The sequence below is a fragment of the Podarcis filfolensis genome (genome assembly GCF_964270895.1).
Source record: "Podarcis filfolensis genome assembly, chromosome: 8".
Taxonomy (NCBI): Eukaryota; Metazoa; Chordata; class Lepidosauria; order Squamata; family Lacertidae; genus Podarcis; species Podarcis filfolensis.
This window is the reverse complement of record NC_139611.1, coordinates 48833653-48847570: the sequence shown is the minus strand read 5'-3', so window position 1 is coordinate 48847570 and position 13918 is coordinate 48833653. Positions and strand designations below refer to the sequence as shown.

At 45.6% G+C, this 13918-nt stretch overlaps 1 protein-coding gene and 1 long non-coding RNA gene across 3 annotated transcripts in view; one reads left to right on the top strand and one right to left on the bottom strand.

Annotated features, from left to right (window-relative positions):
• The window catches only part of LOC310769991, a 30295-nt gene extending 25970 nt beyond the window's left edge, over positions 1-4325 (bottom strand). The window contains exon 1 of the long non-coding RNA XR_014551905.1: positions 3993-4325. This is a non-coding gene — a long non-coding RNA (uncharacterized lncRNA). The remainder of the gene's footprint in view (positions 1-3992) is intronic.
• A 44-nt stretch (positions 4326-4369) lies between these two features.
• The window catches only part of MAF (MAF bZIP transcription factor), a 238785-nt gene continuing 229236 nt past the window's right edge, over positions 4370-13918 (top strand). For both annotated transcript variants that reach the window (XM_083629830.1, XM_083629829.1), the window contains exon 1: positions 4370-6348. In XM_083629830.1, the coding sequence (XP_083485956.1) occupies positions 5228-6348 (1121 nt within the window). In that variant the 5' untranslated portion in view covers positions 4370-5227. The remainder of the gene's footprint in view (positions 6349-13918) is intronic.

The window sequence follows — 13918 nt, the reverse complement described above, 5'->3', positions numbered from 1 at the left end:
TGTTCCACTTAATAAAATAATACGCCAATATTTTCCAGATCAACTTTGTTAGTAATTCATGAAGTGACTATTTATGCTAATCAGGCAGAAATATGTTTGCAGGCCTAATGCATTACATAAATTTGAATGCAGAATGTTCAATTATGAAATAAAATACAGGTGATACAAATAGTAAATTACACCCAATAAATATGTGTGTGTGATTAATGGATCTTCAAAGAGAGAGACACATTGCTTGGACATCTGTGAGTTGTTTAAAAAGAAAAGGATTAATAAACACTGAATTACAAGGATGATTATTTCCATCATAATTCACCTATTTGTGATGGCTTCTAGTTATCAGGCTGCTGTTTCATAGCTATGTATGTGAAGTAAGACTTGTTTCCTCAGCAATTTTACCCCTATCAGATTATCTCGTCTGATTCTATTATTTCTTTCTCGTAAATCTGCTAACAGTGATTTGTTATTTGCTTGCCCCGTTAACGGATCCGAAGCACTGTTAAAAGGATTTATCTAGCTCTGTGCCTAAGAGCTGTTGATGCCTTCGCCTTTTGTTACCCCGTGGAAGTCTTTGGGAAATCAATTTGGTTGCTTTTCATACTTAAATTCAGCGGACACCATTCAGTTCTGCGCCATAAAATAAGACACTGGATAAACAAAAGGTGCAGTAACTGTACTTAATGTGCTGGCCTTGATAGATGAGTTTGTTTAAGTCATAACAAATGACACTCAAAGTCAATATAACTCACAAGAGGTGTATTGCCTACTTTCTAAACCCTCCTCTGCCTGTTTACTCAGCTAAGGAAGTCTTTCATATGCACTTGAGGCTTCCCCTGCCCCCCTCACTGAGGCAGGGATGGTACACTGACAGTGTTACATAGTGCATTGAATCATTTGTACTTTTCTGCAGAAAATAAATATAAGTAGAGATAAATTGATATATACAAACACGGACATACATGCATGCATCTACACCAATTCAGGAGGTTTTTAAGTAACTGAAGTTAGCATGTGGAACCCCAATTTTAAATTGTGCTTTCTTCAAGAGGGCAATTCTTGAAAAGGAGAATATTAAAGCAGGGCATTAGTGATTGTAGATTGATAGAAAGACTTCAAGCAAACAAAAAATAGCAAAGGGGGGGCAGACTGAGGGGATGTGGCCTGTCATTGCTGCAGAAAGACAGAGGGTTGAATGCCTCTAATTGAAATGAAAGTGTGCAATTGTTAGAGAAGAAACACTCCTAATAGAGAACTGTAAATGTTTAGACATCCATTGTGAGAAGCTAAATAATACAGGAAAATGCTGCCAAAATGAGAATTATATGTTGCAGGAAAGAGGACAGTCGTGGTCTTCCTTTCGAAGGTTTTCTTTAAAACTGTTCACAGTCCCCATGGTGTGCTACATAATAGACAACATTTGACAGTCCCGTCACCTCTAACAGTCAAATAAGGATAATGTGGCATAACCAGTAATTTGATTTGATATTTTGGGGGCCAGAGCCCAGTTGAGTTTACAGCACTTATTTGCATTGCTAAATATCAGCTCAGATTCTGTTAGCCACACAATACAGTACTTTGAATTCCCTGTTTTAGCTTTCAAAGCTTACTCGGGGGGTTTTTTTTTGGGGGGGGACACTAATTCTGGAGATATAACATGTTAAAATGCCTCTGTCCAAAGAGACTGGTTTTGTTTTTGTGCCCCTCCCACTGAGGAGATGTTTCTAATTCCATGCAATTGCTGCAAGTGTGAATTGCCAAAGAGCAATAAGTTTTCATTTAAAAGTATTCGCACATGGCTGTGATTCATGGGAGGGAAGGAGCTAAGTGATCTATCGTGCAACATTCATCTTGCTCCGGGAAAAACCAAATAGAAGGAATTAGACTGTCGTGGTTGAGATTTATGGGGATGAGTGAGTAGTTTTTGTTGACAATTCCTACCAAGTCCTCCAAAATGGGAAATCAAACTGGACACATCCTATTAACTTTCTCATAAATACTGTTTTCTCGAGTTTCACCTGAGACCTCAGCTTTTACATTATTCCCTTATAGTGACCCCCAATAATTAGCATTCACACGCATTTTTCAGCTTTGTTATCAACTTGTGACACACTCAAAAGTCTTGTGTAAAAGTCTGTGGATGACACACGTGGCATACCTTGATATTAAAAATCCTGACTGCAAAGGTGGAGATATGTCAGAATACGCAAACCACATATTTTCTTTACCAACCTGGGATTTTGTTACTACTGGGAATGAGGACTTCGAAGTCAGATGAGAAGCCTCTACAAACAGCTACTTAGTATAAAATTTTAAACAGGAAATTCTGAAAACATGCAGAAGCCATTGCACTGAAGTACAATGTTCAAAAGGCTGGTTTAATATATGACTAAGTGTCAGGAGTCGGGTTTCTGAGAATTACTTTTCAGATAAACAACTTTATAGCACTGCACTTAATCTTACTTACTAGAGACATCTCATTTATCACTGAATTACAAGTAACTTTAATTCTATTGATGTTGCCATAAAGTCAGTTGAAAATCAAGGCTGGCAGTTTTAAAGATTTTTGTCTTATCTCTCTCCCTCTCTCACACACACATCCCTGGAACAGACACCGCTACCAGGAACAATCCCCTTTCCTTCTCACTTCCTAGAAAAATACCGCAGGCTGCATCCTAAATAGAGAAATTATAGAGGTTTATAGCTTCGAGAATCCATTGACTTCGAGGGGTTAATGTCAGGCTGTCGTGCAAGCGCTGCCAGCTCTAAACTTTCCTTTTTCTCTCTCTTTTTTAAAAAGGGTTTTTATTTTATGGATTTTTTTTTCTCTTCATCTAAAAAATTGGAAGCGGTTCAACTCGAAACCGATCTGTGCCGAAAGGTGGCGCTGTCGAGGTTTAAACGGAACCCATTCAAGCAGGATTTTTTCACTTCGCGCAGCTTTTCGGCGTTGTTTGTTTTTGGCTACATTCCTTCCCCCGCCCCCGTCTCCCCTCCAAAAGAGAGAAACGACACGCGATTATTATTATTAATATTGTTATTATTATTTTGCGTATTAAATGAATAGATCGCCACCCAGTTCCAAAGAGGATCTGGATAAATAATATTAAGGGACTCTGAAGCTATTTCTTCAAATGCAGTTCATTTAAAACTTGGGACATCTTTTAAGGCAAAACTTCATTTGTTACTATGCAAAGCCATTGACGGCTGGGGAGGGGAGAGGCGGGAAGCGGGCTGCCGGTGGCTGGCAATTAGCAACTTTTCTTAACATTTTGACCCTCTCGCAGATCCATCGATGGGAGGTGGGCGGGGAGATCGGGTATCGGAAGAAGAAAAATGAAAGAAAAAAATGAAGCAGAGGCGCGGCTTGCGAAATCAGATGGTTCCATGACACCGGAGCAAAGGCCAAAGGGTGTCTGAAATTTGCAAAGAGGATAGTCTTGGATTTGCTCCTGCTTGGGGATGCGGGGGGGGGGGCGGTTGGAGAGAAATGCTCTCCGGATTAACTCTTCCCAAGCTGTAAGTCCTCCAAAGATGCTGATGCGAGTTGGAGCCACGAGGGCTATCCAGCAGCACCGTTCATCCCCATCACTGACCCATCCTTCTCTCCGCGGAAAGGAAGAAAAGAATGAGCTGGTGTGGTGTATAATCTTCTTCCACCACCCCCGGAAGTCCGTGGAACCCCAGCCTCCTCGCTCTCTTTAGCACGTGTCCTAGCTAGATCACTCCTCGCAATTTTTGAAATTTGGAATCTGTGAGCGCGTGTCTGCTCCACGCGGGAGGGGGGGATACTTAAGGGGGGGAAGGGGGGCGAAGATCAAGCCTTAGGACAACTCCGGGCAAAGTCCCAACGCGGAGATCAGTGTTAACCAAACAGACACATTTATTTATTTTTTTGCAAACGCTACCAGCCTAGACAAAAAGTTAGCTCGAGATGTATAAGCTAACGCATGCAAACACTCGTACAAGCAAGGAAGGTTAGGGAGCATCCTTACCTACTGAACAACACCAGCCATCCCCAGCCACGAGACAAAACATCCCCTTGGCTTTTCTCTATTCCTAACAGTAATGCCTGGTGGAGATAAATAGGGGCTCTGCCCCCCGCTTTTGAAGAATGAAAAATGGTGAGTCCCCTTCCGAGGGACTCCGGAAAATCGCTTTCAGTCAGGAAGGAGTTAAAAAGTTCTGGTCCCAGCTGACAGTCAGCTGATTGGCCCCTGATTGACAGCTTCGAAAAGTTTCCTTGTTTCTATACTATTATGCTAAAGAGGGCCGGGTTCGCGGCACCGGATTGGCCGGGACTCGGAGTCAATTTTGCCATTTGAAAGCTTGACGTCAGGAGCGCTATAAAACTCAGCAATGCTTTTAAACTCTCCTCCTGGATGAGCTCTTTAAAATATTTTTTCATCTTGTTGCTGGAGCTTGGGAGTTGAGTTTCTTTTCTTTTTTTAAGGGGGAAAAAACCTGCTTGTTATTTGGGGTCATACCATTGACCCTAGACAGTATTATTTTCCAAGGGTTTTTTCTTTCTTTCGCTTTTTCTAAAGAAGTAGTAATAGTTACTTACCTCCTCTCTCTTTTATTTATTTTTTCCTTCTCCCCCTCCCCTGATGGTGAAACTGTCTCTCTCTTCGTTTTTGCACCGGGCATGAAAAAAAAAAGAAAGCAGTCCAGAAGGAAAGAGACCCTGAAGTGTTGAGAAAGAAAGAAATCCAAACAACCGTTGCAAACAACAACTTAAAGCAACCTTTTTCCTCTGCAAAGCTGCAGAGCAGAGAGAGAGAGAGCGCACAGGGGAGAGAGGGGGAGGGAGGCGAGGGGGGGAGAGGAGAGAGAGAGCGCGAAGGGGGAGAGAGCGAGAGAAAAGCCAAAGCAATCCAGCGCAGCCTGATGCAAAGGGCGACTAAGTAGAGGCAGAAGAGCGAGCGAGCGAGGCAGCCGCCTGCGGTCCGCCGGCTGCACCCGCGTGGCTGTTCTTCGCGAAGGGAAGCTCGCTGCAGCTTGGAGCCGAGCCTTGCCAAAGCGGGAGAGCGGCAGGCAGGCAGGCAGGCGCGGGGGGAGCGCGAGGGAGCGAGAGCCGCGCAGGCACCCCGAGAGCAGCGGCGCCGAGCTCTTGCAAAGCCTCAAACTGGCTCACCCGCTCGCAAGTCAGAGCAGCCCCCTCGCTCCGGGAGTGCACCCTTTCTGGAGGACTGGCGGCGGCGGCGGCGGCGGCACCCCCAGCAAAAGGATGGCATCCGAGCTGGCCCTGAACAGCTCCGACCTGCCCACCAGTCCCTTGGCCATGGAATATGTTAATGACTTCGATCTGATGAAGTTTGAAGTGAAAAAGGAGCCGGTGGAGACCGACCGCATTATCAGCCAGTGCGGCCGCTTGATCGCTGGGGGCTCGCTCTCTTCCACCCCGATGAGCACGCCCTGCAGCTCGGTGCCGCCGTCGCCCAGCTTCTCGGCGCCCAGCCCGGGCTCGGGCGGCAGCGACCAGAAGACGCACTTGGAAGACTACTACTGGATGACCGGCTACCCGCAGCAGCTCAACCCCGAGGCGCTGGGCTTCAGCCCGGAAGACGCCGTGGAGGCGCTCATCAACAACAGCCACCACCAGCTCCAGAGCGCGCCGGGCTTCGATGGCTATGCTAGAGGGCAGCAGCTGGCCGCGGCCGCCGCCGCCGCAGCGGCAGCCGGCGGCGGCGGCGCCGGCCCGGGGGGATCCATGCAGCCCGACGACATGGGCTCGGCGGCCGCCGTGGTGTCAGCGGTGATCGCGGCGGCTCAGCAGCAGCAGCAGCAGAACGGCGGCGGCGCGCCCCATTACCACCACCACCACCACCCGGCCGGGGGCCACCACCACCATCACCACCACCAGCAGCCGGGCAGCGTGCAGTCCTCGGGCAGCAGCAGCAGCAGCAGTAGCAGCAGCAGCAGCAGCAGCGCCGGCGGAGGAGGCGGCGGCGGCGGGGGTCTCCACCACCCTCACCACGGCGGCGGCGGCAGCTTGCATTTCGACGACCGCTTCTCGGACGAGCAGCTGGTGACCATGTCGGTGAGGGAACTCAACCGGCAGCTGCGCGGCGTCAGCAAGGAAGAGGTCATCCGGCTGAAGCAGAAGCGGCGGACCCTCAAGAACCGAGGCTACGCGCAGTCCTGCCGCTTCAAGAGGGTCCAGCAGCGGCACGTCTTGGAGTCCGAGAAGAACCAGCTCCTGCAGCAAGTGGAGCATCTCAAGCAGGAAATCTCCAGGCTGGTCCGGGAGAGGGACGCCTACAAGGAAAAATACGAGAAATTGGTCAGCAATGGGTTCAGAGAAAACGGCTCCAGCAGCGACAACCCATCCTCTCCAGAGTTTTTCATGTGAGTTGTGGTCTTCCTCTCTCCCCACCACCTCCAACCTGCACCCCCTACTTCCCCGGCAGCCTCGTAACACCTTTAGCACACATACACACGTGCGCGCAAAAGTTTCTCCACGCGGCTTGGGGCGAGGGGGGGCAGCTTGCTATAAAGCAATGAAACTGGCCACCACGTCTCCATTATTAATAATAATGATAATATTTTTTTCTGGGGGAAAACAGCAACTTCAACTTTGGGTTGTTGTTTATTTTTTTTAAGGTGGATTGACTCAGCAATAGCCAACCTTATACAAGTTTATGACTTTTTTTACTTTTGTGGGGGCTCCTTGCTGGGCGCTTGTGTGTGTGTTGAAATCCAACTTTCCACCACCAACTCACTACTTCAATCTGAAGTTTGCTCAGCCTTTGAAACCTGCCCTCCACTATATATATATATATATATATATATAGTGTTAATGAAGTGTTTTTTCCTCCCCTTTTTACGTTTGCTGTGTTCAAAGTACAAAAAAAGTTACTTTTACTTTTCCTTTTCACCATCCTGAGTTCTTCAAATGGGTTTTGAATCTGGAATAGACACACACACACACACACACGGAAAGTTATTATAAAATTATTTTAAGACTTTGGCTTGCTGAGTTCCATCTGTTGTGCTAAACCTAGAGAATATATCTAGATCAACCTGCCAGATTGAAGCCCTCATCCACCTCCCATGTGTTCATGATGTGAGTTTTGGCCTTGCCCTGCCAAATGGTGAAACTTTTAGTATGCCATTAGATTCCCATACTCATCTCATCCATTTATTATGCTTGCTATTTTGTCTTAGCATCTATTAACTATGTAACTGTTTCAAAAGACTATGGGGAGAAAACAAAGACAATATATTGATAAAAGCCCTGCATGCTGGACATGTATGGTATATATTTTTTTTCTTTTGCTTGGATATGGACTTCGGAGACTGTAACGGCATGACATTCATCCTTTTTAGTTTTATTGCCTCAACACTTTTTTGAACTGAAAACAAAAAAGTGCAACCTTTTTGGGGCTTCTTCCTCCCCATTCAAGTTTTCATCTACTCTGGAAACTGCTTTGAGTTGCTCAGAACTTCAGATTTCTTTTTAATGCATTGATACATCCCTTCTTTAAAAAGAAAGAAAAGGAGAGAGAGAAAAGCCCAGAATGGATTGTGATTACCCTTAATATGATTTCTAAAAAGAACTTTGGGGGGAAAGTTTTAAAACTTACGCATAAAAAAAGATTCACTTCCAATTTGTGGGTTTTGAAAACTATGCTGTTGCTTAAAGCAGTCGAAAATTTATGTTGGAATGATCTGCCCCATTTCTGCTATTTTTTGTTTTTATTTTCCTTTTGGCCATTGTCAAATGTTGGAATGCTCTGGGTTCCTGGTATATAATTTAATTCTAGCTTTTATTGTCTGTTAGCACCAGTTCAAATGTATGCTACAGAAAAAAGAAATGTTATAGATACATTCAAAAGAGTTAGGTCTGTTTAGCTGTAGATCCTTTTTAAAAAAATGATGCACTAAATTGTTGACTGTCTTGATGTTAAAAGGGGGTAGAATTTACAACGGGACTGGTTTTTTAAAAAGTAGTTTATACAGCATGTGATTGCAACTTAAGTATAAGTTGGGTAAATGTAGACCTTGCTATGCCACTGACTGTTTTTGGAAACCAAAGTATTAAAAGGGGAGCCCCCCCTCTTTATATTATTAATAGGGGTATTTTGTGTTCAAAATGTATGGTTGGGTTTTGTTTTGGGGCTTTTTTTTTGAAATTGAAATATTTGGGACTGAATTGCACTAAGATATAACCTGAAGCATAAAATATAAACCATTACAAACCTGTCTAGGATGCTAATACGATTTATGCAGTTACAAAGATGGCATTACTGCTCAGTTTTTTTAAATGATGCAGATTTTTTTACAGTTGTATTGTGGTGCAGAACTGGATTTTCTGTAACTTCACAAAAATCACAAAGTTTTAAAGGCATTAATCAGCAAATTTTATTTTCAGGGAGTGATAATCCTGTCTTTAAAAAATGGAAAGTAAATCTTACCACAATAAATATAAAAAAATCTTGTCAGTTACTTTTTTCCCCTTTTACATATTTTGCTGTGCAAAATTGTTTTATATATTGAGTTACTAACTAACCATGTGTGATGTTCCTTATGTGCTTTCTTTCATTTTTCAACTTTACGGTTATATCAAAAAGAAAGAATAATCTACTATAATAAACTGCATTTTTGATTCTATATTCAGTTTCATTAGTTTGTAGCTTCCCTCACCACCATCAACAAAAGTAAAGCCGGCTCTTTAAAAGTAGTATATTGGGTGGGGTGTTGAGAGGGAGAGTGGTCTGCTAACACAGTTTATCTACTAAATAGATAAGATGGGTGAAGGAATGGGCTGCCTAAGTTTCAGGCAAGGTGGGAATTGCTGCCCATCCGAGCTCTGTTTTCTCACAGGTAGGTGAAGAAGCATGGCTTCTTGGGTACTAGGCTTAACTTTTTCGGTTCTGTAATATTTCTAAAAGGCATCCAGACTCTTCCCCTTCCGTGATTATTTAAGCCACAGGTCTCAAGTAATAGTTGTGACTTTGCTTTTCATTGTTTTATGGTGGAATATAACAAAAGGAGGGGATTTTGCACCCTCTTATTGAAGTCAGGTAAACTGGGCTGTGCATCCTAGGTTTTTCTTCTTACCTACAATATTCCTTTATTGATGTTACAGGGAATTTTAAAGATGTGGCTAGAATCCAATGGACCACAAAACTAATTCACCACTGAGAGGGGCAGGGGGGAGGGCTTAACCCTGTTTAACCCTGTTTCCCCATGATGTGCATCGCAAACTGCTTTTGAAACAGGATGTTGTTTTTCAAAAGCCGCTTGCGATATGGCGTAAGGCGGGAAGTTTGCCCATTCAAAAAAAAGGAGTCAAAAATTCCACCAGATTCGCATTCTCTCCCCCTTCCTCCCATCCCCCAACACTACTCCCCATTCCATTTTAAGTGTTTTTGTTTCAGTCATTTATGGTGTATTTTGCTAGCCCCTTTTTCTGGTGAACTTTCTCAGGAGAGGAGAAAAATAAGTAAGTATCAACAATGGTTGCCACTTTTCAAAGAAAAACAGTATCTGGCGCTTTACTCTTGAGGACTAGAAAGGGAAACTTCTGTTGGGACCTTTTCTTTGTCACTGTCAAAAATCCTCCATAGAACACTTGATGCTGTGGTGTTCCTGTAGTGTAAACTGACTGCAATAGTATCTGGGAGTGGGCTGGATTTGCGTCCTGAGTTCCTGGATGGAACTCGGGATCTACTTTTCTGAATGCTCAATCCAGTTTTTCAAGATCTCAGGACTCCACCAGCTGTAGTTTAGCTTTTAAATCACTTTGGGAAAGCATGCAGGAGAGGGTGAACTCTCCACCAACTCACCTGTTCCCTACACTACAACCAGTATTGGGGGGGGGGGGACAGGGGAGTTGCAGGTGGAGGTGGAGGGAGGCGAATAGGAGGGGCTCAGGAAACTGCTGAGAACTAGGCCCTGTTTGAATTTGCAGGTGGGCTCTGTCCTGTAAAACTTTACTGTTTTTAAACCTGTGCTGAGCCAGGGCAAAGGTCGCCAGGCATTTAAACAAAGTTGTGGCCTCAATCTGAGACTAAAACAGAGGTAGTGTGTTGCCTGCATTTCCCCCTCACTGCTCAGTCTTGTTCTCTCTCTGGGAGTGAATTGGTGTGTCTGTAAATGTGTGTTTTACAGATCCTGTGGCCCAGGAAAAGCTTGCGGCTCCCTAAACCAAGTAGCCCTTTTAAGTGTGCATGGAGCATTTAGATCCACATTAATCTAGAGGGACTGGAAAGGCCTTGAAGTGTGCAGGATTAAGCTGCTGCTGCTGCTGCTGCTCTCTCTCCCCCCCCCCCATCTCCATCTACTTTTCTTTGACAACCACCCAGTTGCCCAACCTCCTCCTCCAGAAAGCCACACACATGTCCTTTAGCACTTGACCTTCTGATAGCCCAGGCAAGTTCTATAGGCTGCATCACTGCAGCGCTCTCTAGGCAAGTTAATGTGTAAGCGGAGGGTAAACTGCCTGCAATTGGCCAATCAGAAAATTATTTGCTCTTATAAAGATAGTAGGGCTTTCTCTTACCACCACCACTCCTCCTCTTCCCTCCCCCTTCGCTTCTTCAAATGTTTGAACTCCTTGCCAAAAGTTCCACAGACTCTCAGTGGCTCTCACCTTGCTGAGGTCTTTTCCTTAGCTCAGGCAGGCCCAATGCAGGGAAGAATTCACCTTGCCGCTTGCAAACTCTGTTAGGATTTCCCCTGAATAAGCAGATCTTACATTTGCAAACATTCTCCCCCCACCCAAGAAAAGAGGCACAGTTCAATTAACATGTTATAGGGGGCAGGGAGCAAAAAATATAATCCCCATTTCTTCTTGCAAAAGCTGCAGCAGCTGATGCATCCCAAAGTTGCTTTCAGTTCCTGTTATGATTTCTAAGGAGATAGAGGCCAAAATGAAGAATGGGGTAAATTGGATGTGTGTTTTGTCCCTGGGCCTTGGAGAACAAGCTAAAGTACAGGACAAAGTTTACAAGGAGGAGGAAGCTACCTCCCTTGTAGGACATTGTGGGGGGAGAGAACAGCTCTGTATTCTGTAGTCCTCTATGAGTGGCCCTTTTATGAACAGCTGAGCCTTCTCGTTTTCATCATTTCAATTGGAAGGGAGGGTGACTTTTCACATTTTTACTTTATCAGAATTATTTTTTTGCAAATGATGTGTAAGTAAGGAAATGGATCAAGATGTGTAACACAAAACCTTGAAGGCCAGGCATGTGGGCTGTGGGAGGAGAGGCTGCTCAAGTTTCATTTCAGGGAGGACGAGGTTTTAAAAAATAAAATAAAAAACCCACCCAACGCCACGTCCCTCCGCAACGCTTTGCTAGAATCGCCCTGCTCTAAGAATAAGTTCAGCTCAATAGATGTCAGTGGTGCTGGGGAAGGGGCATCAGCCTGACCATCCATCTGCCACCTGCCATTGAGTTTGGTTAGCATCGGGTGCATTGATTCCGCTGCTGCTGAAGCTGAGGTCCCCCTCCTCACTCGGCCCTCCAGGTCTCTGATGCCCTGGCCTTCAAATCCTGGGTGAAAAGAAACCGGTGTCACATGCAACCTGATCCTGTGCATGTTTACTCAGAAGTAATTCTCTATGACTTCAGTCCCATGGAAGTGTGGGCAGGATTGCAGCCTTCCTCTCCCCATTGCGCAATGCCTCCTTTCTGTTCCAAGCCTTGTTGCCGATTCTCCCACCTGCATCTCAGTGATTTGCAAGCCCGTTTACAGGGTAGACAAGCAGCATTTGCTTGCTGTATGCTGCAGTAAAAGACAGGTTGCATTTCTATGCTCCTTGAACAAGTTTATGACTTATTCCCGAGTAAACACGTGCTTGACATCAGGGCCGTTCACTGTAGAACACTTTTTGCTCCTCCCAAATGGAGTGCAATTGGCCAAGGGTGGAAAGTCATGCACATTTACTCAAAAAGTAAACCCTGTTATTTTCAATGGGGCTTACTCTGGTGTAAATGAAAATAGGCTCTCTACCTTTTTAAATGGTTCACACTTGAGGGCAGAGTCCTCAGATATCAGTTCCCATCCACTATGCTTTCTAAAAACCACTCCCCCCCCCAAACAGCAGCTGTGCAAGAAAAAGAATTGTCTCACTTTCTTTTCCTTCCTCCGTCTTTCTCAACCCAAAAAAACCCATCCTCCTTGTTACTATGTTCATAAAATAGCAAGACACTTGATTCAAAATAAAAAGTCTCTCCCCTCTGCTTTCCCACTCCACTTTCCTACTCCCCACCCCCTTTATAAACGACAGATCTCATTTAGTAGATCACCTGCTTTGCATGCAGAAGGTCTGAGAGTCAACCCCTGGCATCTCTAGGTGGGGCTGGCCATGTCCCCTGCCTGAAATTCCGCAGAGCCGCTGCCAGTCAGTGTCGACAGTACTGGGCCAGATGGATCAATGGTCAGGCTCGGCAGAAGGCAGCTTCTCTTCTCTCCCATTGCCCTGCCGCCACCCCACCCGGTTCAGCGGCGCAGAATGCATGCCTTGCTCTGCGCTCCTTCCGAATTCCTTTCTTGCTACCCATTTCCGCTTCTCTATCCTATCTGAATACCAGATCGAGCGCATCGGGCCTGCCTTCCTGGTTCCAGCGAGCGAGCGATGTGCCTACATCAGTGTTATCTGCTACCGCGTTATCCGGGACCACACGGCGGGGACGGCAGCATCTGCTGTGCTTGGGAAGGGAAGCCTCCATTTATCACCGGGGCCATCAGACAAGCGCAGTGACACTCTGACGCCTGTTCAAAGGGTAGCCAGAAAGGCGTGTTTCCTAGGGAGGAAGGTAGCAGGCACTTTCTGAAGAAGTCTTGTGGCCTCTTTAAAAAGGCTAACGCATTTTAATGATGGCGCAAACTTTCATGGACTGCAGTCCACGAAATCCGATGCCAGAATAAAATTGGTGAGTCGTAAAGGGGCCATACTAATGTTTTGCTGCATGGATCGGCTCACACGCAAACGCACACTTCCTCCAAAATCGGGCGACAGGCTTTTTAAGTCTCCCGCTCGCTTTCCCCACTATTTATATACGGTTTGTTTTGTTTTTAAAAAGACGTTTGCACTAATGCAGGTTTTCTCTACACAACACACACACACACACACACACACACACACACACACACACACAAATGCATGGCGGCTATTTGGAGCAGCAGTCTGAGTGATGCCGCTTTGGCCGCTCCAATTCTGCCTGGCCAGCTCGGCTAGCTGCATCTGAACAATGACACTCTCGGTTCTAGCTGGACTTAACTTCCCTATAAAGTATTTAGGATGACGAAGTTAGGCGAGCTTCCTGAAGGGGTCTTCTCTGTAAAAAACACATCAACGTTAGCAATAGGGGGACACCGGTGGTTCAGGAATTTAGAGGTACGAGCTGAATGCTGCAGGCTAACTTCGAAGTAAGTTTCAGGAAACTCTATGAGGTTTACTTTCAGGAAGTGAACCTGTTTGGAATCAAGCTGTCCCCGAGCCCCGCACCGATTTAGTTAACCAAGTAAGGGCTGATTTTCTTCCAGTGAGTTCAGTGGCATTTAGCTGCCTGATTTGGCGTTTTTGCAGCCACTATCACAAAAAGTCTAGTTTAATTCAAACCTGAGCCGCTGGCCTGAAACCCTGGACCTTTGCTGTTCACACCTATCTGCTAAAAGAGGAATAACAACGGGACCACCGTCACCCCTTTCACACGCACGACTGCCGTCTAGGGAAATCCCGTCTGGGACCCAAAGTTGTTTACACGCGCACTGTATTGCTCCAATGAAACCGGATCCACCGGTTTAGTCTCTCTCTCTCTCTCTCTCTCTCTCTCTCTCTCTCTCTCTCTCTCTCACACACACACACACACACACACACACGCAGCGACACACTCCGAATCAAAACCGCTTCATTAACTTCCACGTGAAGAACCACGTCGCGGTTTTGGCGCAGCGTTCCCGCCTC